Below are 25,628 nucleotides of genomic sequence, written 5' to 3' on the forward strand. Positions count from 1 at the left end.
GAAAGGAATGCTCTCCCTTCTATAACCTGCTTAGATTTTTCCTTTTTCTAACTTTATACATCACACATACTCTACAATCTATTGTTCAATCCCTGAATGGGTTTTCCCTTAGAAAAAATGTTTTTAAATGGTGGATAGGTTCATAACCTAGCACATAAAAACCTATTTAATCCATAATTTGTCTGAAAAATTGTTTTTAACATAATAAAAGTACTAGTGTGGTAGAGGCAGTGTGACAGTGACTAGACTTCAGAATACGGAAGACTTGGCTTCAGATCCAGCTTTTGACACTTATTACCTATGTGAACCTAGACAAGTCACTTAATTAACCTTTAAGCAACTTAGGCAACTGCCTAGTATTATTAGATATTAAATCACAGAAGGGTTGTGGGAGCTGACTCTTGGTGGGAGCTCCCATTCTCAACAACCAGAGCTCCTTGTAATAAGTTATCATTCAAAATGGTCCTAGGAAAATGAATCTAAAGTTCCACCTTGGGAAATCAGGAACACAACTCCACCCTACAACTGGAGTAGGGCTACCACTCCCCCCCTCCCTATTACCATTCCCACCATCACCCCAACACAGTGTCCTCATGTATCAGCAAGCACTCCAGCGTCCCCAGGGTGGCTGCCAACATAGGTTCTTAGATCTGCTTTGCTAAAGGAAAGCAACTCAAAATGGGTTAACAAGCTTACTTTAATCAGTCAAACATATATCGTTTACCTAGTTCAGGGGGAAAAGGTCAGTACCCCGAACTTCAGAGTATACAGACAGAATTATCAAGACAGAGAAACAGATCAAGTAGACAGGTTTCCAAACTGTCCAACCATTACATCCATACCAAATCAACATCTGGGTTTTTCAAAGCCAGGGGGCTCTCAACAACGGCTTCCCAGAGTATCATCTGATCAAATTACACAACACTTCTCAAAGTGAGCCCCAAAGCAAAGCCTCACATCAGGGATTATATAGCCTTCTCCTGGGTCAGAGAATGTAACCACCCTCTTGACCCACTGCCCAATCACACAGCATCAAGGTGTGGGCATTCCTGAAAACCAAGCCTCCTGCCACAGGCTCCATGTGACCACGTTCAGCCTATTAGGAGGCAGAGTATATTTTCAAGGTTCTCAGAGTCTCTAAAGCCTATCAAAGGGCCTAGGGGCAGGGAAGATCTTTAAATTTTAATTTCCATTACACCTCATGAAGAAAGGAGAAATGTATTCTATCTACTATACTCCACCCCCAACTCCAGGTCACTGATACCCTGAAACAGATGCTTTGTCATGTTTTATAATGGTAAGGATTGAAGAAAAAGGGGTCATTGGGAGGAATGGTTGCAGAGGCAGCAAAAAATATATCCATTAACCTTCTTTCTGTTCTTCTATTCTTGTTTACCTACTTCTTTCTCTATCTACTCCTAACATCTGTTGCTCTAAATCGCTGTTTCTCTCCTTGGCCTAATGTAAAAAAAAAGAATTTCTCTGTAGCAAGAAGACTAACTTTGAAGGTTTTCTAAGGGTTTTTTTTTTTTTACCACCAATACAAATCATAAATAAACAAGGGAGTTAAAAGACTTCCTCTTATTCCTGCTGTTCCCCCTCTTATCTTTGCACTCAAATCCAGTAGGGAAAGTTGCTAGTAGGGCTGATGGGCTCTTGAGAAGGTAAACACCAAGGCAAAGTCTGAAAAAGAGTCATCTACAGATCTACCTTCTGGGAGAAATGCAAACACATAGTTGTTTCAGATTTTATAGCACAGAAGCTGAAGCAAAAGTAGGTACTCTAGAGTTAAAGGGACCATTAGAATGGAAAGGGAACCAACCAAACATTTATTAGGGGCCAACTAACTATGTGCAGATAAAAGACAAAAATCAAAGTCAGTTCCTATCCTGAACAAGCTCACATTTTATCTTGGAGACAATATGTATACATGAAGCATATGCAAAATAAATACAACATAATTATGCTGAATAATTATGAATAATGAAATGAAAAAATGAATAATTATACAGAAGATGAACTAAGTGCTGGGAAGAACAGAAAAAGCCAGAGGTAAGGTACAGCATTTGAACTGAACTTGGACAATTCTAAGAAGCAAAGGTTAAGAGGGAGCACATTACAATATGGGGGGCAATCTATGCAAAGAAATGAATGAACAAATATCATTAGTAATCAGTAAGAATGGCCTGGATGAATCACAGAGTGTGAGAAGGGGGGTAAAGTGAAATAAGACTAGAAAAAGTAGGTTGAAGCCATGTTATGAAGGAGGGAAGTTTAGATTTGCTCCTAAAAGTATGGGGAGATACTGGAGCTTTTTGAGCATGAGTATGGCATGGTCAGACTTATCAGTAATAACTAAATTTTAGTTATTTAGTTTTAGTAATAACTATTTGGCACTTACAGTATCCTGTCATGCACTGTGGTAATCTCAGCATATGGCTCATCTCCTCATACAGACTATAAACTCCTTGAAAGCACCTTTTATTAATCTTTGCATACCTCAAAGCATCCTACACATAATGGACACTCGGTGAATGCTTGATGAATGAATAATTTCATCCTGTGAAGCTTGACCAGAAAACTGAGGAAAGAAAAACCTGACAAAGAGCCAGAGGAGACTAGCCCTAAGGCTGGGGGAAGGAATGTTAATGTAGGAAAAGAAAAATGAAGCCTAATCTTCCCTTGCTCCTTCTAAACTCCCACTCCTGCCACTTCATCACTGTCTCCAGAAAATCTTCTTCCTCTAAGATGATACCAACTCTGAATCTCATCCCTCCTTAGTACCCTGGGGACCCTCTGTCCCACTGACTGGAAAGGGTAGAGAGTAGACATGAGACCTCTTTCCAGATCCTTCACTGTAGGAGGAGGCCCAGGGCAGACATCTCCCAATTTCTCACCTAGCTGCGGGACTGCATCATCACCCTCTTCTGCCCCCTTTACAGCTTCTTTTCGTGTGCCATCACCCCCATTGGATTGCAAGCTCCTTCGAGGACACAGACTGTCTTTTGCTTGTCTTTGCATTCCCAGAGCCTGGCACAGTATCTGGCACATAGTAGGCACAGCTTATTAGCTAACTACAAACTAGACTCTACAAGCCCTTCCAAGGAGCTAGAATAAAATAAAAGGATGGGATTTGGAGTCAGAAGGCTTAGCTTCAAAGTCTGACTCTTTAATATCTGTATAACCCTGAGCAAGTTACTTAATACTCTCTGGGCATCAACTTCCTCATCTGAAAAATAATTGGATTTGGACCAGATGACCACTAAGATCTAATCTAACTCTAAATTCAACAATCCTGTTTGGGGAGAAGGTATCCTAAAGCAGCCTCAGCCTGATACCTAAGGGGAACTGAAAGGAAAAAGAAAAATGTGGTGTTATTTTTCAACACCTGTCTGTAGTTCTCCCTCACCTCTTAAATATAATCAGTTCCCGCATCATATCAATTCTACCTGGTCACCATTGCTCCCCACTGTCCTTTGCTCTCTGCTCTCATTGCTACCATACTAGGACAAGCCCCTGGATTAACTGCAATTGCTCATTAATAGTCCTGTCCCTGCTCTCTCTCTCTTTTAACCCATCCTTTAAAAAACTGCCAGAATTAACTTCCTCATGCCTACATCTCATCTTTTCATTCAGTGGTTCCCTACTGCCCCAGAGTAAAATTCAAACTGTTCTGCCTAGTATTCAAGGCCCTGCTCTTTCCAACCTCATCTCATGTTCCTGTCATACTAAGCTACTCTCTGCCTACAACTCCTAACCTCCCCCAAAACCCTGAGCTGTTTGTGTTGTTCTTTCATCTGTTGAATTCCTACCCATTCCTACTCACACTAAAAAATCAATACTTGGATATTTCTATATAGTTGCAAAATGGCATTCCTTCCTGTTTCAAACTTTTTTTTTTCTGGTACTGGCTTATTAGATCTGTGAATGAGAAAAGAAATGCCATTTTCTTTGATCCCCTGGTTAGTAACAAACTTCATCATTCAGCCGTCACATAGAACTGTTTTATATTTTTCTCATGCATTTATCATATAATATGGTATATTATAGTTATCTGTCTTATTCTACTATTAGATTGTAAGCTCCAAGAGGATAGCAGTTCAGTCTTATCTAAACCTTCTACCTCCCAGCATTTAGCATAACAGTAGTAGTTGCCCATGGTAGGCACTTAATGACAATTAAAGGGCCAGGTTGGGGGCTATGACGGATATACCATATAATTCAGAAACTTCTTTTTACTTATTTTACCCAAGTACCTATCCTAGGTGTTTAGTACTTTCATTATTTGTAAATGTTTGCTACTTGACTCTGTTGGATCAATATGATTCTTTTTACTTTTCTTCATAAATCAACATTTCCATTTCTTAAAACAATTTCTATTTGTTTTTCCCGGAACCCTATCTAAGTTTCCTATGTGTTCCTGGGGCACCAAACCCTATCATATTTACAGCAGCTGTTGCTTAATCTCGTCAAAACCATTCTAATTCCAAACCCACCACTCTACTACACCAGATGAGTTGTCTCCTTTATTATAACAGCAAGATTCTTTAGGGCTGAAATGCCTCATTTATTTCTGTATCTTTTACTGCAGTGGGGTCAAATTCAAATAGAAACAGGGCCCATAAAACTGTACATAAGGATCCCACGGGACACAGACTGACAGTTTTTAAATATAATGTTATCTATGTTTTATTATATTTTTATTTGTTAACTATTTCCCAATTACATTTTAATATGGTTCAGGTCACTCAGGGGTTGTAGGCCACGTGTTTTGCCTTATTGCATATAACACAGAATCAGTAAACTTGTTGAAACATTTTAAAATTGCATTTCACTTTATCAGAAAAGGGCAAATACCAAGAAAACAAGCTTTAAATAGGGATATAGTAAAAAAAAATAAATAAAATTATCCTCCAAGAGATATCCTGGGGTCAGCACACACTTACCCTGATCCCTTAATTGCTCTATCTCAAATAATTTACAAAGAGGATTGATCTTTAGAAAAATGATCCTTAGAAAAAGAAGATCCTTAATCTAAAAATCCAATTACATTTAGTATAATTATTAGGGAAGTAAAATAATTCATTTTAGGAAAGATTTCTAACAAATTTTTTTTAGCATAACCTTCAAATTCAATAAGACAATTCAATAACCAGAATGACAGGTTTTCCAAGAGTGCTGGGTTTACTGAATGCATTCCTTTTTTAAATGTACATTTTATGAGTGTCTAGAAAAGGTATTCTTAACCTTTTTTATTTTACAGATCCTTTTGACAGTCTGATGAATACTATGGACCCCTTTTCAGAATGCCTTTAAATAACCGAGGGAAATACTTATTTTCAACTAGAGATTAGTAAAAAGAAAAAAATATAATTTTTTTCTCATCCTAGTTCATTCACGAAATCTATCCAAGGACCCTGGTGGAATCTATGGATACCAGATTCCAAGCCCCCGGCCCTATGATATTCATTAATTTATTTTTAATTTTCAACATTCACTTCCACAAGACTGTGAGTTCCAAATTTTCTCCCCATCTCTCCCTTCCACGCACTCCAAAATGGCTTACATTCTGAATGATTACCACTTCCCCCAATCTGCCCTCCCTACTATCACTGCCCAGCTTCTCTTATCCTCTTCCCTTCTATTTTCCTGTAGGGCAAGACAGATTTCTATACCCCTTTGCCTGTATCTCTTGGCCTATAATATTCAAAGAAAGCAAAACCTACAATTCATCCCCATTCAAAAAAATTAAAAATATCTATTGAAAAAGGAAATATTCATTAAGGATTAACACTCTACTTTTCTCCATCCTTCAATGTGATTATGAATGATTCCAAAATAAACATTAATTTTAGGAGAGCTTCAAGTTGTCATCTTATGACTGAAATTCTCCTTTAGCATGACTATCAAACAACAAGAATGAATGCTTTCAAATGTGGAATAAACTACATTTTTTACTTCCAACACCTGGTGTCACCAGCATAACACAGTACATTTTTATAAACACCCCATACTGTGTATGCCACAATGTGAAGGCAGTTAGGACTTCAGGAAAGGAGCAGAGCTATAGAAGCTCAAGAAGTGAAATAATCCATAAATATGATGTTAACCATATTATCAAGTAATTACAATTGACAGTTTTTTTAGTTTAGCTCTTAATGATGCAGTTAAAAGACGAAAATAACAAACAACTTAAAATAATCATTTTATATAAACCATAGTTCACTAGTGACACATCCCAGGACTTGTAATTACAAGTCAACTGTGTTTTACTTAAACTCCCAATATTTACAATTTATTTTTGTTTAAATCAAATATATTAAAGACATTATTAAAATTTTAAATGCCAAAAGAATCTCTTTGTGTAACTATTTCATTCCTTTAAAATAGTATTTACACAAGTTTGAATTCAAGTGAGAAAAGGACTCAAAAAGAACAAAAATAATCATATAGAAATAGTGAAAAACACTGACCTCCAAAAAGAAATTTATTAAAAACTGAAAACATACCACTTTTCACCTTACTTCATGGATACAATGGAAAACAATCTAGGGGGCAGCCAGATGGCGCAGTGAGTAAAGCACCAGCCCCAGAGTCAGGAGGACCAGAGTTCGGTTCTGGCCTCAGACACTTAACACCCACCCACACACACAAAAACTGGCCGTGTAACCTTGGGCAAGTTACTTAGCCCAATTGCCCTCCAAAAGGCAAAAAAACAAAAAAAAAAAACCCAAAACTTAAGCAACTTTCATTACTTATTTAATTTCTAAACTTACAGTTTGGGAAGTTATTATGGGATAACATGGGGAAAATAGCTATAGTATCTTAAGTCTTCAAATTATATTTTGTGATGAAGACACCAGTGTTCATTTCAGAATTGTTGTTCTTAATCTTTTTCACATGGTAACCACTGAGGCTGCCACCATTGTTAATGCTGAAGGGAACCCCAAAGTATAGACAGGTTCCTTTTTAACAATATACCTATTTCCAGGCGTAGGGTAGCTCTAATGATTTTTTTAAGTTGGTTAACTCAAGAAAATTCTCATTAGATATATTTTATTTACAAATAAATAGTTAGTATTTATTATGCCACAGTGATATGATTTAAAAGAGGCGTCAAACTTGAGCCCAGGAGGGCAAAACTGAAACAGATTAAAGTGCAACATAAAAATAAACATAGAATTAAAAAAAATAACAAATAATAAAAATAGAATAAAAAACAATATTAATAATAAGCAAATACGGAGCCTACAGGGATCTGTTTCTACCTGAGTCTGACACCACTAGTTTAAAAGACTACCATATAAAACAAAAATTCTAACACTAGGCTCCGTTCCTTCCCTCTTCTCATCTCCCTACTCCCCCCTGCCCTCTCCAGGCACACACACCACACCTCTTTTCTGATCTACCTATTAGAATGAGGTCCTAAAGATGATGACTACTTCACTTTTGTCTTTGTAAATCCAAAGCCTCCCACCACACCTGGCAAATAGTAAACATTTACTAAACACTTGTTGGTTGTTGAATTACTGAAAAATATGTCTCTAGACAAATTAGCAAATGGTAAGGACATCACACCATCCTCACATCTTCCCTTGCTTCTAGTCCCCTGTCCTTAATTTATACATCAGATCACCTACTTTTCTCATTTAGAGAATTATGTGCTCCAATTTGGGATTAGAGAAAATTTCCTTGGCTTGTTCCTTTATATGTGGCATTCTATATAAGTAAATCACTTAACCTAACATCTTGTTTTAGTGGTAACAGAAGACTAAAAGCCTTGTTAATTACTAACATAATCAGTCACCTCTGATACTTTCTTTTCTCTCCTCACATTCAAATATTTCACTCTTTCTAAACATAATCAAGAATATAAATTCCTACCACTCACTTCATGAAGCAAGACGTAGAAAGGAAATATCAGATATTTATAATAGTCTCTTAAGTGGTCCCCTTTCAATCCTATTTAGCCAATTTCTACTTCTGTATTTTGAAAACAGCAAGCAAATTATTTGCTAATAACTACTAAGCAAATGTTTTTGCATATTCTTTCTTGAAGATTCTGCTTCTCATCTTAGATTCCTTATAGAATAACCCCCAAGTAAGAGCTACTACCCCTATTCCACAGTTAACTTCCCTAGAGGAACTCAAAGTCTGGTCAGACACTATCACTATTACTTTAAATTAGGGCAATTCTCTAAAAGCCTTCTCCATAGGCAAACAGTTGGATAGGCTAAATGTGAGATAATGTCTATCTCGTCTTTCTCAAGAAAATAACCAACTATCTTGGATAGTTTCAATATTGCTGAAGCACACAGTCACTCCAACTATTATGAGTGAACACTGAGGAAGGAAAAGAATAGTACGGTATAAGCATTGCAGGCTGCCAATAAAAAGGGAAGGAAGAAGGAAAGTAATTTCTTAGAAGCAGAGGATTTTTCTTGAAGAGGTCTTTAAAAACTATCTAGTTTAATTATTATTTTACAAATAAGAAAACTGAGTAGTCCAGAAAAAAGGCTAACTGGAATTATTATCCTACTCAAGGCAGTAGGGGAAAGAATTATGACAGCATTCTGAGAAATGTCATTTTGAAGAATCAGACATTTATATATGGAAAAAAACAGTTTAGGAAACAAGACTTTGTAATTTGGCAACCAAACACATACTTTTCAGGAGTAATGTTCTTCCTTTTCAAAGAAAATATTAAAGGCTTTATTGTAAGAACTCTAAATTCTTTATACTAAGATTCCTCTTAAAAACTGAACATATATTGAGGGCACACTGCCACCAGATGGCGGTAAGTGCCTCAGCAGTATGGTTTGGTCTGCCAGATCTAAGCACAGACTTGCTTAATTAGTTGTAAGCATGATTAATACTTTCCCATTCATCAGACTTTTTAAATAAAAAATGTAGATTTATTACAGAAACTGATCTTAAAACAGTATTATAACACTTAAAGAGGATACATAAAGGGAAATTAAATTCTAAGGTTATCATGAAAGATTTGGAGTCATGGGACTTAAGTTCAAATCCTGGCAATGCTACTTGTGACCTGTGTGATCACTGGGCAAGCCACCTCTCTAGAGGCCCTAAGTTACTCATCTACAAACAATTAAACTGGAATATTTATTGAGTCCCTTCCTATTCTAAATTTATTAAGTTCCTTACTAAAACACAATTTCTACCTTAATTTGATGCATAAAACTTGATTAGAAGGTTCTTTTGTGAAAAAGATAAATGTTGGAAGGGATGTGGGAAAACTGAGACACTACTGTTGGTAGAGTTGTGAACTGATCCAACCATTCTAAAGAGAAATTTGGAGCTATACCCAAAGGACTATAAATCTCTGCATACCTTTTGACCCAGCAATACCATTGCTAGACCTGTATCCCAAAGAGGTCACAGGGGAAAAAAAGAGAAAAGGACCTTTATATGCAAAAATATTTTTAGTAGCTCTTTTTGTGGTATCTAAGAATTGGAAATTGAGGAGATGTCCCATCAATTGGGGAATGGCTAAACAAGTTGCGATATATGATTTTAATGGAATATCAAGGTGCTATCACAAGCAGGATGATTTCACAAAAACCTGGAAAGACTTACATGAACTGATGCAAAATGAAGTGAGCAGAGCCAGGAGAACATCATACATAGCAACAACAGTATTGTTCAATGAACAAAGACTTTATTCTCAGAAATCCAATGATCCAAGACAATCCCAAAAGAATCATGATGAAAAATAAAGCTATCTGCCTCCAGAGAAAGAACTGATAGCATCTGAATACCTATCAAAGACTATTTTTTTGCTTTTTTTTGGTTCAAGTTTTTTTTATTTAAAAAAATGACTAATATGGAAATACGTTTTACATGACTCCCTATTTATAACCTACTGCCTACCATATCAGGGAGAGAAGAGAGATATAGAGCTTGCAACTCAAAACTTTAAAAGAGAATATTAAAATTGTGTTTATATGTAATTGGGGGAATACAAAAATTTTTTTAAAGGTTTAAATAAAAAAAAAATGGTTTCTCAGGGGGTGGCTAGGTGGCACAGTGAATAGAGCACTGGCCCTGGAGTCAGGAGGACCTGAGTTCAAATCTGGCCTCAGACACCTAACACAAAAACTAGCGGTGTGACCCTGGGTAAGTCACTTAACCCCAACTGCCCTCCAAAAAGCAACAACAACAACAAAATTTGGTTTCACCAAAGTAACTTAAAACTAGCCTGTAAGAGGGGATATTATGGTATCTTGTTTTGCTCCCACAGACGCTACTGGGATATAATTAACACTCCCAAGCTGTGGGGAAAACTTGCTTATCTTATTTTACCAAGACAATGGCCATCCTCACGTGAGAAGGAATCAGAAAGGTCGGGGTAGGACAACTGGTTCAAACCTGAGAGGTCATGTCCTGGTTACCAGTGTCCTCACTTCTGCACCTGCTCAACTAATCTCATTAATATTAACTCACAAGCTCAGAGGGTGCAGATACCGCCATTTTCTAACCATGGGACATGTGATCTGGGAGGGAATGTGTAATGAGGGCATGTAGTGGAAGCATAAGGTAAAAGCTATAACCTTGATGAATCCGGACCAATCCTGACTCTGAGAGGAGGGGTCAGGATACCCTAGGGATATTTACATTTCCTCTTGCTTTTTGGATGATCTGGATATTCCCAGTAAGTCCCTCACTCACTTGGCTTCTGAAGCATAATAAACCTCTTCCTCTGCCCATGTTGTTTCTGAGTTCTTTCAGTGAGAATAGGCTATCACATGGATCTCCTTGCCTGGGAAGTTCTGTGATCCCCACAACTGTGTTTCTCACTGTAATAGTAATGGTAATTTGAATATCTTCCTTGCCCCTTAATAAGCCTAAAGGAATTTGAAGACATTCCCTGATTTGAAAACAAACTCTGCCCCCTGATACATTAGGCTGAATGTAGTCACATGGAGCCTCTGGTGGGAAGAGTGCTGAAGAGTAGAGCAGAGCCCACAGGAAGCTGGGAGTCAGAGCTTGAGTGAAGGTGGGAGAGAGAGGTCACTCAGGCAAGAAGATAGGTTTGTGAATAAATATTGGATCTTGTATTGGTTTGTGGGAAGGCTAAACGATGCTATGGCTCTCTGTGTTGTTATGGCTTATTAGTTTCTTTGCTGCTATGATGGAATCAGCTTACTGGTTTTGGGATGTGGTTTTCTGGTTTCTGAATAAATGCTTTGCTTCTATCTTTTATATGGAAAGTTTGCTATATTTTGTGATCAAACACCATGTGGGAATATTTATAGTCACGGTCAGTAAATATTGCACTGTAAATATTGCACTGGCACTATACTCACACAGCCTGATAATGAAAATTATCTAAGAGGTCATTTGTCTTCAACTGTCATAATTAAATTTTTTTTTAATCCTGAGCACAAAAGCAAAAAAAAAATTACCATGAGCATTTCTATATACATAGCAGAACACAAAAATAATTACATATGGAACTATGAATCTCCATTTCACACTGCATGCTTTTTTAAAAAAAGTATACAATTAAGATGTTACTTTCAAAACTGTCCTACTTATCTGTGCTTCATTTTGTGTATTTTAAAAATGTTTTAATGGCCTTCTTTGGGGAGGTATCACAACTGCTAATCACTCCCTTTCTCTCCCTTATACCTACCACCCCCTCCCACAAGTAAAAACAAAGAGAAAAAAGCCCTTTTAACAAATAAGCATAGTCAAGCTGAACAAATTCACACAATGTCCCAAAATGTCTGTCTCGTTATGCACCACGGATTTATCATCTAATTCATGGGGGTAACATGTTTCAATACTTTGATCAGAATTCTTAAGTTTTTCAACACTGCTTTTCTTTAGTGTTGTACTTGTAAATTGTTTTCACTGCTTCACACACTTCACTCCCCAACAATCGTTACGCTTTGTCCAGCCATTGCCTGACTGGTGAACACACTCTTTAACTTCTAGTTCTTTACTTTTTAATCTCTTCTTCAGGCCCAGTAAGCTTGTTTTATATGACTATTCCCTGCCCTATATTATCCTCCCTCTTAACCTTTCCCTTCCCCCTAACAATCTTTACCTGCTACTCTGTTGAGTTTAATGTAGTTCTATGCCACATTCATTATGTTTCAGTGTATGTCTAAGTGGGTTTAACCCTCCCGTGTCTGGAACTGGTAAAAGTGATGGTCACCTGATGTCCCTCTAACTTTTCATTTATGTTTACATACTCTTATCATATACCTCAATTATAAGAAATAGGTGTCACCCCCCCCCCTTTTTTTTCCTTCTGATTCAGTATATTCCTTTAACCCTCCCTTCCCTTTCCCCTCTTAAAATCCTCATTAATAGTACCAATCTATCTCTAGGACCTCTCTTTTCCTTATTTTACTCCCTCAGTACTCTTTGAAAAATTTAATATTCTGATGAGACAAGTTTTTTCTTCTTTATTGGAATATTGGCATGATATTATCATACAGCCCCTTCCAATTGTTTGAATTTATTTTCTTCAGTTTCTCTTGACTCCAGAGTTTGCATTTCAAAGTTCCTACTCAGCTTTTGTCTTTTCATCAGGAATGCTTTGTTCACTCTATGCAGATGAATCCAAATCCTATTTCTAGGCCTCCCTCTTCCTCCCTACCCCTATTCCTATAATTCCTTTCTTGAATTTCCAACTAAAGTTCCCCTATCTTGGATGTTCTGTTTGCACATGAAACACAACATAAGTAAAATTGAATTATTTTCTCCCCTTCTTCAGAATGTGTCCATCCTGTAAAATTCTTTACTTAAGAAGAGCAGTAATGTGTAGTGGAAACTACTGGGTCAATTATCTGCCAAAGATGTTATTAAAAGAAAAAAAATCTATCCATACAAAAGATATTCACAACTGCTTTATTTCTAATAGCAAAAAAGGTGATAACATTCTTTTGGTGATCAAAGGGCACTGCTGTGCCTCCTAGATTTTCAAGCAGTGAATATTTAAGTGTTCCTGAACAAGGTTTATCAGAGTTTTTTAAAAGTCTGCTAAAAACTAAGATGAAAATGGTACTTAAGAAATTCTACAGAATTACAGAATATGTGATTATACTGAAATTAGGATGTTTTATGTCTTAGTGTAGCCACACCTGGGACAAGTCCTATGTCTCTAAAGAGACATCAGGTCCCTTGGCTAAAGTATTTATTAGGGACACTTCTGATTCCACCTGATTTGTGTTCTAAAACTGATTGTTAATTAATTTACTCTACTCCCCATGCTCAACTTCTTCCATTATCCAATAATTGCTTTTCTTCTTCATCTCAGAGGTGGCTCACATAAAACTAATTGTTGCAACTCAACCCACTTCCCCTAGGGATTAAAGGATGTCATCAGCTGAGATGTTCCCTTGCAATGTCACTTTACTGGATCTGTGACCCAAAATTTACTAAACTGATCCAACAATATAACTGCTAGGACTATTCCTCAAAGAAATAAAAAAAAAAAAAAAGGAAAAGGACCCATTTATTAAGAAAATGTTTATAGGTATTTTTGTGGTAGCAAAGAATTGGAATTTAATATCAATTGGGGAGCAGTTGAAAAAATTATAGTATGTAAATGAAATGGAATATTATTGAACTTAAACTAAGAAAAGGACAATTTAAGAGAAACCTAGGAAGACTTATATGAACTGATACAAACTGAAGTGAGCAGAACCAGAACAATTTATACAATAACATTATAAAGACAAAAAACTTCGAAAGGTTTAAGAACTCTGATCAACTCAATGATCAAACCAAGATTTCAGAGGACTGTTGATGAAGCATGCTATCCATTTTCTGATAGAGAGGTAGTAAAGTCAAGATGTAAAATTAAACATATATTTTTGGAAATGGTCAATGTGGGAAATAATTTTGTTTGACTATGTATATTTGCTACAAGGGTTTTGTTTTCCTTTGTCAGTAGGAATTGGGGGAACTGAAAGGAAAGAAAATAGATGTTTAAAAAAAATTTAATTGTGAAAAAAGGAAGGTAGGGAAAAGGTGGCATACATATAGGTTCCATGTATATGTACATATATGTTCTGCCACATCTGCTTGTGCAAAATTGGACACCATGGGTTACTATAAACATGGCACTGTAATGAATCTGCAAAAAGTTCTTAAACTCTGGTGTATCTTCTGTATGCACAGAATTTTGTTTATAAGAGCTCTTGGATAATTGGATAAAATAAAGTATTTTGAAGATATGTATTCCTAGCTTGCTTAAAGTTTTAATAAGGAATCATACTCTCTCTTTTGACATATGATTGTTTGTCACAATCACTCTTCACAGTCATATAAGAGAAACTGAAAAATTCAATGCAACCGACTCTACAACTCTACTTGACACTCTACTCTCTATCTCAAAAGAATGGACCAAAACACCATAACATACCCAGGAACAGATAAATTTTCATTAAAATAAATTCATTCCAGGTTTCAACCTGTAGTCCTCTTCTCTCGAGCAAAAATCAACAGCAAAGAATTCCACTACAACTGAAGAATTACAACAATCTATTTAAAATCTTTGGAATGGAATTTAGTCTATTATTTTTAGTAGATATGCCATTAAGTCCACATCCTGCACCATTTTTCACAATTCTGCCTTCCCTCAAAATTGAAGCAAAACTCACATTTATTGCAAACCTGGTAACTTTTCTGTTTCAGTTGAACCTATCCCTAATAGCAAGTCTTGTTTTATTTTGGTTCCTAGGCAAGCGGTCCAATGTTTATTTTTATACCCCATTTAAAGAATTTCAATGCAAAGTATAAATTTCTAAAAGCATGACTGACTCATTACCAATGAATCCACTAACTACTATTCAGACACTTACTCTATAATCCTGGGCATGTCATTTAAACTTTCTCAGGCTTAGTTTCCTCAGTTGTCAAATGGGATATAATGGTACCTGCCTCATGGAGTTGTTGCAAACCTTAAAGCACTATATAAATGTGAGATATTATTATTTCAAGTTGTTAGAGGATAACCAAACTAATATAAACCACAAACTATGAAGGGTAACCATACCTTGACACTGCCAGATCAAGCACTGATGGGGTTTCCTGGAAGGAAGAATAGGGCAAAGGGAACTTGGAGGAGCAGGAAGCTCACATGATACACTTATGAAACTCTTACAGTCCTCCAAAACTTGCACAGAGGCTCTCCCTTAAATCATACTATTTAGTCTACTCTATTTTATTGGGGAGAGAGAAGAAAGCAGGTAGGATACCAGGGTTTAACAAAGTTGCTTTAAGCCATTTCTGAAACCTGCACCTTGCCAACTTCCTGCAATTGTACCAATTAATTTGATTTAAAAAGGAAATACTTTTGGGAAGGTTGACCACTAGGGTACTCTCAGTTAGTCACCTACCAAAGTTAGAAAAGCAAGTTGATAAAACTGATCCACAGTAAAAGGCAATTAGAGAATGTTATGTTTGAAATGAGGATGCAAGAGTTACTTTTGTAGCATGGGGCAATTTGTGAGAAGGCAAGGATGAATGACAGGATAGCAGGGAAGGCGATTCGGAAGCAGCATGACTTTATTGTGACAGGAGAGAGGGAGGCAACTGATGCTGTCCCCATCTCTAGTTCACAGCTACTCCTTTTCCTTCCCTCGTTTTCCTGTAAGTGGGAAGAAGGGCAAACCATTTTCTCTAGTCCTAGAAAAGAACCTTCTTGCTACATTTCTATTTCTTAATTCCCCAACACCATAAGCAATACTGGTCTTTCCCTAGTCTCTAATACCCTCCAAAATCTACAGTCTGGAACACCTGAAAAAGTCCCTGTTGTTCCTCCTCTAGCTCATCTGCTGACATGAATTGGCTTTTCACTGAAAAATACAGAAACCTGGAGATGCTTTGCAAGGAAGGACCCAGAAGTAACTTGTTCAGGCAAAACAAAAGGCAGTTACAGAGATGAGTAAAAAATGAGGTTCTTGAACAAGGTGCATATTTAAATCTATATTTTTATATAATTTATAAATAAAAGTGCATACTTTAAAAATACTTATTGTATATATACACATATAGTTTGTATATGTATGTACATACACACACACACATATATTTACCACTAGTGTACATGAAACAATGTTCTCTTACAAATGGGTTGTAATACTTTTGGAGTATTACTTTTACCTTTCTTGTCTACAAGAAGGATGGAAAAGTAAACACTTTACAAATGTGTCCCAAGTTTTTTTTTTTAAACCACTAACCTGTTATTGAAGCAAAATATTTATGTGCAAAGCTGGGTTTGAAAAAAATTCATTTGGTGATTGTAAAACGGAAATGGTGAAATCCCTTAATATATAAATTTACTGCTCTCAATTCTTCTAGCTACAACCAATGGCAGAGTGAAATATAAATAACAGGTGTTATAATCCTTCATCTTTTAAAACTCATTTTAATCTCAGAGCATCCAAATTCAGAAAGCATGTGATGTTATACTCTATTGGGTGATGTCTGGTGATTAGCACAGTCATAAAGTGACAGAAGCATCTAAGGAAATCAGAGAATCTTCAGAATGGTCAGTAACAGCAGAAAATAGCACCTTTTAGAAACTTTTTACAGATGATTTACATAAACTAGAGTATACTAGATTATGTAATCCTGCAGCAATTTAGTTGATGTATGAAAATTTTGCCTACGATAAAAATTCCTACTATTCACAATTCATGTTAAAATCTTCAAGAAGAAAAAACTTGTGTGTAATATTACTGAGATAACAGAATTAAGGGGTTTGAACCCTGCCTCAATAAGTCATCACAACATATTCATTTCCTCATATACATTTTGCTTTAAAAGTAGCTAATATATTGGGGGAGATGGGAGGTGGGTAATGTTTGTCACCTAGGGGAACAGAGTTAAGAACTGGAGTAAAAAAGACCTGGGTTCAAATTCCGATTACAGTCACTAGGCCTATGAGTACCAGAAGATCACTTAATATCTCGATCTTTATTTTTCACATATATAAAAGAGATTACAAAAATATAATACCTACCTCACAAGGTTGCTATGAGCCTCAAATGAGATAATATATGTAGAAAACCATTATACAATCTTTAAGGTGCTATATAAACATGCCACTATTATTTATAAGCAACTTCCTGTCATATACTTCTAATTGCTTGTTGGACATCTTCATTTGAATGTCCTGACATAACCTCAAACTCAGTATTACTAAAACTGAATTCTTCTTCTTTCCCTTCAAACCATCTATCTGACCTTGGGGATTTTCCTGCTTCTAGTCAATGATAAGACTTAGTCTCTCAGGTTTAAAGCTCTATAATCTAACTTTACAAAAAACTAAGGACAAAAACAGAAGCCAGAGAATAATGCAAAGCAGACAGGTGAAAATCTTTTTTATTTTTAAACAACAGCTCTAAAGAATGCTACTTAATAATTTTCCATAAATAAAACCACCATGAGACATTGGAGGATTGTTAAAGCTTTCTTTAATTTATCCCCTAATTAAGTGGAAATGACAACAGCAGGAAAGGGTGGTTAATTCTTTAAATTATAGAAAATAAAATTACAATTTAAATACAATTAAAGCTCTAGGAGTTTGGTTAAAAGATGAAAAACAAAGAAGTTGAAATATTGAAAAAGTAATCTAGAGATCTATTTGCTGAAATCTTTCCCCCTTCAAATCTCTTTTGTTTCATTAAACCATTCCCAACTGATTTAAAGCAAAATGATTTTCCAGATGCAAACAAATAACTAAATGTGCTCCCTTTCAGATCTAGACAAGTCCAACAAAAAGATAAACAGGAAAGAAATTGAATAGAATTTTAGAAAAGCTAGATATGCTAGATCTCTGGTGTGACTGAACAGGAAGGAGCATACATATTTCTCCACTATGTTTGACAGCTTTAAAAACTAACCTTTAGGGTCGGCCAGGTAGCACAGCGAATAAGAGCACCGGCTCCAGTGTCGGGATGACCTGGGGATCAAATCTGCGCTCAGATAGTTAGCACCACACCCAGAAATAACTGGCCTTGTAACCTTGATCAAGTTACTTAACCCCAACTGCTTAAAAAAAAAAAACAACTAACCTTTGTGCAAGGGCATAAAGACCTAATAAACAAAGGCAGAAATAGTAACTATATACTGACCAAATGCTATAAAATTAATCATCAATAAAAAGGATTTAAAGAAAAGAATCAAACTTAAATGGAAATCAAAGAATTTTAACTTTAAAAATTGATAGGTAAAAAAATAAATCTTAGGAATAATATTGTAAGGGAAAGCTTTTATGATTTGTGAGGGTGGGGGAATAGGTGACAGGGATATCAAAAAGGAAAAGAACATTAACAAAACATGTTTAGAAACAGAAGGGGGTAGCTCAGTGAATAGCACTGGAGTCAAGAGGACACGAGTTCAAATCTGGTCTCAGACGCTTAACACTCACTAGCCCTGTGACTTTGGGCAAGTTACTTAACCCCAATTGCCTTCCCCTCCTCGAAAAAGCAAAAAAAGAAAACAAACCAGAAGATAGGAAAAGGAAATTGAGAAAGGGACACAAGCAGTGTTGAGCTTATCAAGTTAAACTTATGTGTAATTAAAACCCAAGCTGAATATATTTGCAATGTCATATGCAATTCCCTTTTTCTGTCCTTTGTATGAAGAAATGTTAATATTTATTGATTCTTGCCAAGTTCAGGATAAAAAAGAAACTGTAATTTTTAATTAAATATGGAGAAACCTGGGGTAGGTGGCAAGAAAGTGAATAAAGATAGAGCAAAGATAAGAGAAAAATGCAACAACTGAAGGAAACAACCTCCTAAGTATAGGGGTTAGTTTTGGCAAGAGAAAGCCCACCTCTTCATTAGAAACTGAGACAAAGAAGGACGAAAGAACGGAGTATAATGAAAAGAATTTGAGATTTGAAGTGAGATAAGAAGCAAATCACAGTGAACAGCACCTCAGGAAAGTAGGTGGAAAGATTTTCTTTCTGCTGAAAGAGGGAGGGAGAGAAGGGACGAAAGAAGAAAGGGAAGAAGTGGGAAGGACCGAGAAAGAAAGAGAAACATTCATTCATTTAACATTTGTCATCATTCCTTCCCCAACTTTATCTTTTCATTTTCTACTAAACACCCTTTAAAACACTTCATGGATCCCAAGGATTTTTTTTTTTAAAGCAATCGGGGTTAAGTAACTTGCTCAAGGTTACCCGGCCTGTAATTTCTGGGTGTGGTGCTGAGTATCTGAGCCCAGATTTGATCCAGGTCATCCCGACACTGGAGCCAGTGCTCTTACTTGCTGAGCCACCTGGCCGTCCCAGATCCCAAGGATTTTCAAGAGTTGATTCTAGTTAGGGAAATTCTGGTCTAATTATATAATGCGTTTTCCAATGGATCCATTCTATTTAAATAGCAGTTTTAATCCTTCCACTCAGGAGATAACATAGGCCAAAATCAAGAGATCAGCAGACATATTTAATCTACTTAAATTTCCTGTGCCTCGGTTTCTTCAATTATAAAACTAGGAAACCAGACTATCTTAAAGACTCATTTCCCCATATCCAAAAAAGAGCTAAACAAGTAAAGCACTTGCTTCAAGGATGCAAACTCGAGGATAGACAAAAATAGATAAACGATGTATCTACTATCCCAAACATAACATTCCACTAGGTCAGGATGGGATAGTAGCAACTTTATATTCTTGCCTCAGGCACAATATAAGCTAATGCTCTAATATTCTAACAGCCTACTTGGTGACAAATCAATATACAAATTGATGTAGTGACAAATAAATTCTAATGGCATAGTGACCTTTCCTCTTTCCCACTGTATTTGTACACACTGGGACTATACAGTGACCAACAGGGAAGTAAATTGCCAAGGAAGAGTCATGGTGATTAGGGAACAGTAAGGCTAGAAAATGAGTAATGGAGCTTTCATAGACCATCTTAAAAAGAGAACACTTTAATGGAATGAGGAGTACTAATCTTGGAGTCGGGGGTCTGACTTCAAATCCCATCTGTGACGTTTGCCTAGATGCCCATATGGACCTGTTCCCTCAACTGTAAATCTACTTCAAAATGTTACCGTGAGGCTCAAAAGGCAGTAAACAAAAGTCTGTGCAAAAAAGGTAATGCCATACGATAGTCAACTTGAGGCTTTTTTAGAATCTCCTTACCTTTGACACCCCTAGTCTATGTTCCCTGTGTCTGCCCTTCGTTCACTAAATGTTTCACATGGTACAACTGGGTCTATAGAAACAGCTCAAGGAGAAGCTTATCTCCCCGTGGGAATCCGTACCTTTCCATCCCATTCAGTCTGTTTTTATCTACTCTTCCCTTGTTGCCTGCAGAAAAAGAAAGAAATCCCATGTTCTTTTACCAAACTTTCCGGTTCTGACCACCTGCCGTGGGGGAGGAGAACGTTCTAGGACGCGTCTCCTTGGGCAGCTTGGTGATCCCTATGGACGTATCTGAGTAAAGGCTAAGCTTTGGTTACAGGTGAGTGGGAATAAACGTCACTCTCCTTCCCTCCGAGTCCACAGGCCCTGCCCCACCCCCACCCCGGCCCAAATCTAAGCACCGTCAGATTAAGAGCCCCCGCCTTAAAACGTGAAAAGCAAGGCAGGTGAGAAACGGCCGGCTCCCCCCCCCACCCTCCCCAGGAACGAAACCAACTCGGGAAGAGGGGGGGCGGGTTGGGATGAGCGCGGGATCCCAGTAGGGGAAATGCATGTCCTTCCCCCACCACGCTGGAGGTCCGACTTCCTGAACCTGGGGCTGGGGAGATCGAGAACAGGGAGACTAAACCCGCCTGGTCACGCACCAAGTCCCAGGGCTCATGGCCGGCCGTCGCCCCCCGCCCCCCGCCCCCCGCCCCCCGCCATTTCCGTTCCGCAACCTGGTCCACGCACATACGTATGTACGCACGCCTACGCCCCACCCCCACTCCCTTAAGCCAGCCTGACCCTTCCATCTGCCACTCACAAGCGACGACCCCCGCCGCGTGGGGAGGCAGCACCCGGCTCCCCTCCGTCCCAAGCGAGGCTCCGCCCCTGGGTCTCGAGGTCTCGCGGGAGGAGGAAGCGACCTCGCGCGGTGCAGCCGCAGGCACACGCGTGTAGCACGCACACACAAGCAGGCGCTCCCGGAGCCCGACTTAATGCAAACAACGCCGCCGCTACCATAGTTGGGCAAGAGACTTTTTAAAGGCAGGGAGCAAAACAGACACATTAAAGTTGGAAAAGCATTGCCCAAGTACCCACCTTGTGCCAGTCACTCGCCAGACTGAGCGGGAGCTCATCAATCTCCCATGACTTCGGGAGGACCAAAGTCAGGCCTGAGAATAAATGGGGAGTAGAGAAAGTGGGTGGATGAGGGGAGAAGGGAGGCCCCCGGCCCATGACGTAGTGAAACTATGGGAAATGGGTGAGGAGGTGGTCAGTGATACCCACGTTCATCATCGATGTGACTCATCGGGCACAACAGGTTGGGCGTCGTTCTCTTCCGCCCCCGCGGTTCACAGCCGCTCACGGGCGCAGTCTCTCCTGAAGGCGTTGTGTTACTCCAAATAATCATCTTCAGATTATTAAAAGTTTTATGATCCAAAAATAGGAACCGTAACCTGTTCCCAAGCAGCCCAGCCCAGAAAAGGTTCCAGCTACTTTTGCGGGCTGGGAGTGGGGTTATCTCCAACCATCAGCTGGTAAGCCATTTGAAGTCTGATTCCTATAGATACCCTGCTTAATGATTTAATCTTTTTAATCACTGCCAGGAGCGCTCAAAGAACAGCCCCCGCCACCTGAAATCAAGAAATACCAGCATAACTACTGAGCCCAATTAGGATGCTGATTCTCTTTCCTGTTTTAGGTAAGGGGAAGGGAGGAAAGGAGAGAAAAAGTGGATTGATATGTTTACTCTTGCAAAACTTGTATACTTGCTCTGCAAACTCCCCTGATTAAGTTGAATCCCCTCAAAGGGTAAAACTGGGTACAAATCCAAGAAACTTAACTCTAAGAATTTAATTGTTAACATGTATACCTTATGCTTAATACTTACTTATCTCATTTTAATTTGGGGACTTAAATGAGTACAAAAGACTACTTAAAAAATTAATATTCTGAGAAATGAAAGAAAGATAAACTTGGTGTGTAGCAATAAAAGTTACTATTGTCACAGAACCCACGAGGTGAGGAACTGTTTGTTATCAGCAACAGGCTGTAGCAATAGCCAAAATCATAAAATGATCTTCACATGTACGTGATGAGGAAAGCACTGTTGGTTTGCACATTGGCCTTTGCACCCAACCACCCACACATGCATTAACTATAATCAGTAATACCCCAAAACAAAAAAGCAAATATTTGGTGAACTTTTGATAATTCCTTTTAACCCCCTTTTTTTCTGGGTAATTCTCTTCTCATTTACTTTGTCTAATAAAGAGTTGGTTTTTTGTGTGTGTTTGTTTTGGTTTATTTTGCTATATCCTAGTTTTTATTTAAACTTTCCCAATAATGCTGCTGCATATTGTATCACTGGAGCTCCCATTTTTCTCTGATTGGAGACAGTAAAGTGTGAACAGTGGAGAGCTCCATTTGAGGAAGGCACCCAGTGAACCCATCTCATTATTTCCCATCAGACTGCATCATGCAGACTGCAATCATGGTCACCAAATTCATCAACCACTAAGATCATATCAGCTCTGAAACTCGTATCTTCTCAGTACCTTCAGCCCCTGGGGACCTTCCCTCCCCCAGATCAGAAAAGGTGGAAGATAAAATCTGAACAATAGAGAGCTTCTCCCAGATCCTCCCTTTAAGGAGAGAACCAGATCAGCCATTTAATCATTTCCCTTCTGGCTGTATTCCTCTTACAGTATTTTCCACCCAGCAGACTCTTCCTGCCCCTAGTAAGTCAACAGCCCTGAAGACATCCAAAAAAAGAGGAAAAAGACCTATATTAAAATATTTTATAAAAGATCTTTTTATGATAGCTAGGAACTGAAAATTAAGATAGTACCTACAAATTGGCCAATGGCTATAAAAATTATGGTGTATGAATGTAATCCAGGACTGGTCTAAGCATGCCAGTTGTAACATGGAGCTTGCTGTGTCCCCTAGCACATGGCATGTTATTGTGCAGTAAGAAATGATCAGTTTCAGAGAAATCTGGGAAGATCTTCATTATTAAACTAATGCAGAAGAAAGTGAGTAGAACCAAGAAAATTTTATATATATATAAAACAACAATATTCTCAGGACAAACAACTTTGAAAGACTTGAGAACTCTGATAAACAGGATGATCAACCAAGATTCTAGAGAACTAATGATGAAGAACTCTGCCCACCTCCCTGAGAAGAGGTAATAATAAACTCTGGGTACAGACTAAAACTTATATTTTTTGGACATGGCCAATGAGAGAGGTTGTTTTGATTAATTATGCACATTTGCTATAAGTGTTTTGGGTTTTCTTTTTCTTTTGGGGGAAGGAGAGAAAATATATTTTTATTTATTGAAAAAAAATTTTTTCAAAAAGTCAAAGAGAAAAGTGAATTGTTTGTTTCTATGATTTCATTTTTATGCTGGGGCTAGTCAGCATAGCCAAAAGAGTAGCAGAAGAGTTGTGAACAATTAATTGGCCAAGGAACTTTCATTATGCAGAAGTCTCCTTTTTCTTCCATTATTCAGTTTGACCATTTTCACTGTATCTGTTATGTCAGTGTGATTAGAGTGAAGAGAGTGGAGGGAAGATGGCACAGAAGACAAAGAGCTCCTCTTAGCTTTCATAAGGGGACTTATGAATAGTGAATTGATATGTTTACTGCCTGCCCTGCTTCATAAGTGATGAGCTCGTCATATCCAAAAAGTAGTTGGAGATTCCTACCAACAATGGGAAACCAAACAGGAAAGTATCAGGAATGTTAGTTTGAGCCAAATCCTAAATACTATGCATAATCCAAATATAAGAAGTACTCCTTTCACATCATGAGGTTCTACAGATTTTCCTGTTTTAAGGTGCCATTGCCAGGGTTGTACTAGACCCTGGAACACACTACAAGAACTGTTTCTTGACTTCATATGTTCTCAGAAGGCCTTTCACTTTGCCACACTGATTTCTCAGTGGATGCTATGACTGAAAGAGTCCCAAGCTCCCCAAGATGGAATGAAGCATTATGGGCTGATGTTGACAGGCTTTTTTGAATGCCTCTGAAGCCAATCAAAGGGTCTCTTCTTTTCCATGTGGTTAACTAACTGGAGCCATTTACAGAATGTTTACACGTGATCCACAAACTTTCCAAGGTACTCCCCTTTATAAATCACAATTCTTTCTTGGAAGAAAACTCCTAAGCATCTTAGAGAGGTTGAAATCAGCTAAGCAAGTTGATGGGGTCTGCACATTCATCAGACTCATATTAAACAAGTTTACTGGGTCAATTTACTGAAGCCAAGCTTACTTATATTAAGTTCTAGAATTCATATTTTAAAGATGATCTGTCCAGTTGACTCCTGTTGATGCTTTATATTTTAAGGCTTTAACTTTTTACACAGAAGAGATATTTAATATCTATTCTTAAAATTACACATATTCTCTAAAGCCACTGCAGATGAGATAATTCATCTTGTTGTGACTCTTCTTCCTCTCAATGAAGATAAATTCCAAAAATGTATAACTAGGCCATGAACATTCCTGTTAGCCTATAAACTCTATGACTAAACATTGCTTTTTTGGAGTTACCCCAATTAACTTATCAAGACTAGATATTTATCTACATAGGGACATTTTGAGAAACTGACACAGAAAGATAGGTGTTCAAAAATTTATGTTTCTTTTTAGGTGTAAATATCAATTAAATATAAAAATGTATTTAGATATACAAATATCAGAGGCAAGGTAATTTGAAATTAATTAGTATCTTGTTTACATGTTACTATTATTGAGGCTAATCATTTAAGTATTCAATAAAGTTACTAGTGTCTATCAGCATGCCTAAAATATATTGAGAATTTCATTAAGTATGAACTTTGGAACTGGATGACACTATAGAAACTTTCATTTGATTCTCTTATTCTATGAATGTAATTTGGGATTCCAACCTTGTGCATTTGTTTTCCTGAAGAGAATGATTACTTAATACTATATGCTTCCCTGACGGACAGAATTGGCAAGAGCCTGAAAAAGAAGAGAGCTTCTTCTAGTTTCCAGAGAGGACACATATTCCTGGCTCTCTTCAGAGAGAGCCCCTTGGAGAAAGAGACTTTGAGAAACAGCAGGCATGTAGAGAGGAGCAGGTGCTTCTACGTGTCTCTAGTTTCCAGCTTGCTTTCCCTAGAGACTTTGAGCAGTTTTCCCTTGGGTGAGTTTGGGCTTCTCTCTTGGTTGAGTTGATTTACCTTACTCTTAGTGGGAGAGCTCATTAAATCTCTGTAGCCTGATAATTCTCATCTGTATGAACTTCTGTAAAAATGAGCTTATTCTCCTTTTTGTGATGTTCTTTTTGTGTAATAAACATTTAGTGGAAAAGGAATCAGACCTTTGGATACAAGCTTGGAACATTTCCTTCTCGTTAAAGGATTAGCAACCAGGAAGGGGCATTTCCCTTGGACTAGCATTATTCAGAGCAACAGATAAATATAATTCAAGTCCATTTCTTCCTCTCTG

The 25,628-nt window shown here is 37.6% G+C and overlaps 1 protein-coding gene across 20 annotated transcripts in view; it reads right to left on the minus strand.

Annotated features, from left to right (window-relative positions):
- Positions 1–21,755, minus strand: part of GGACT (gamma-glutamylamine cyclotransferase) — a 57,570-nt gene extending 35,815 nt beyond the window's left edge. For 2 of the 20 annotated variants that reach the window (XR_011163589.1, XR_011163588.1), the window contains exon 1: positions 21,235–21,415. Coding sequence is in view for 4 of the 20 variants with exons in the window: in XM_069064199.1 (XP_068920300.1) it covers positions 20,271–20,316; positions 21,424–21,547 (170 nt within the window). In the remaining 16 variants the exon portion in view is untranslated. The other 18 variants (XR_011163591.1, XM_069064197.1, XR_011163587.1 and 15 more) reach the window with 17 other exon arrangements.
- Between the last annotated feature and the right edge of the window lie 3,873 nt (positions 21,756–25,628).

The sequence above is a fragment of the Petaurus breviceps genome, unplaced genomic scaffold (assembly GCF_028583685.1).
Source record: "Petaurus breviceps papuanus isolate PSGF00001 unplaced genomic scaffold, PetGlider_PUasm1.0 90625, whole genome shotgun sequence".
Taxonomy (NCBI): domain Eukaryota; kingdom Metazoa; phylum Chordata; class Mammalia; order Diprotodontia; family Petauridae; genus Petaurus; species Petaurus breviceps.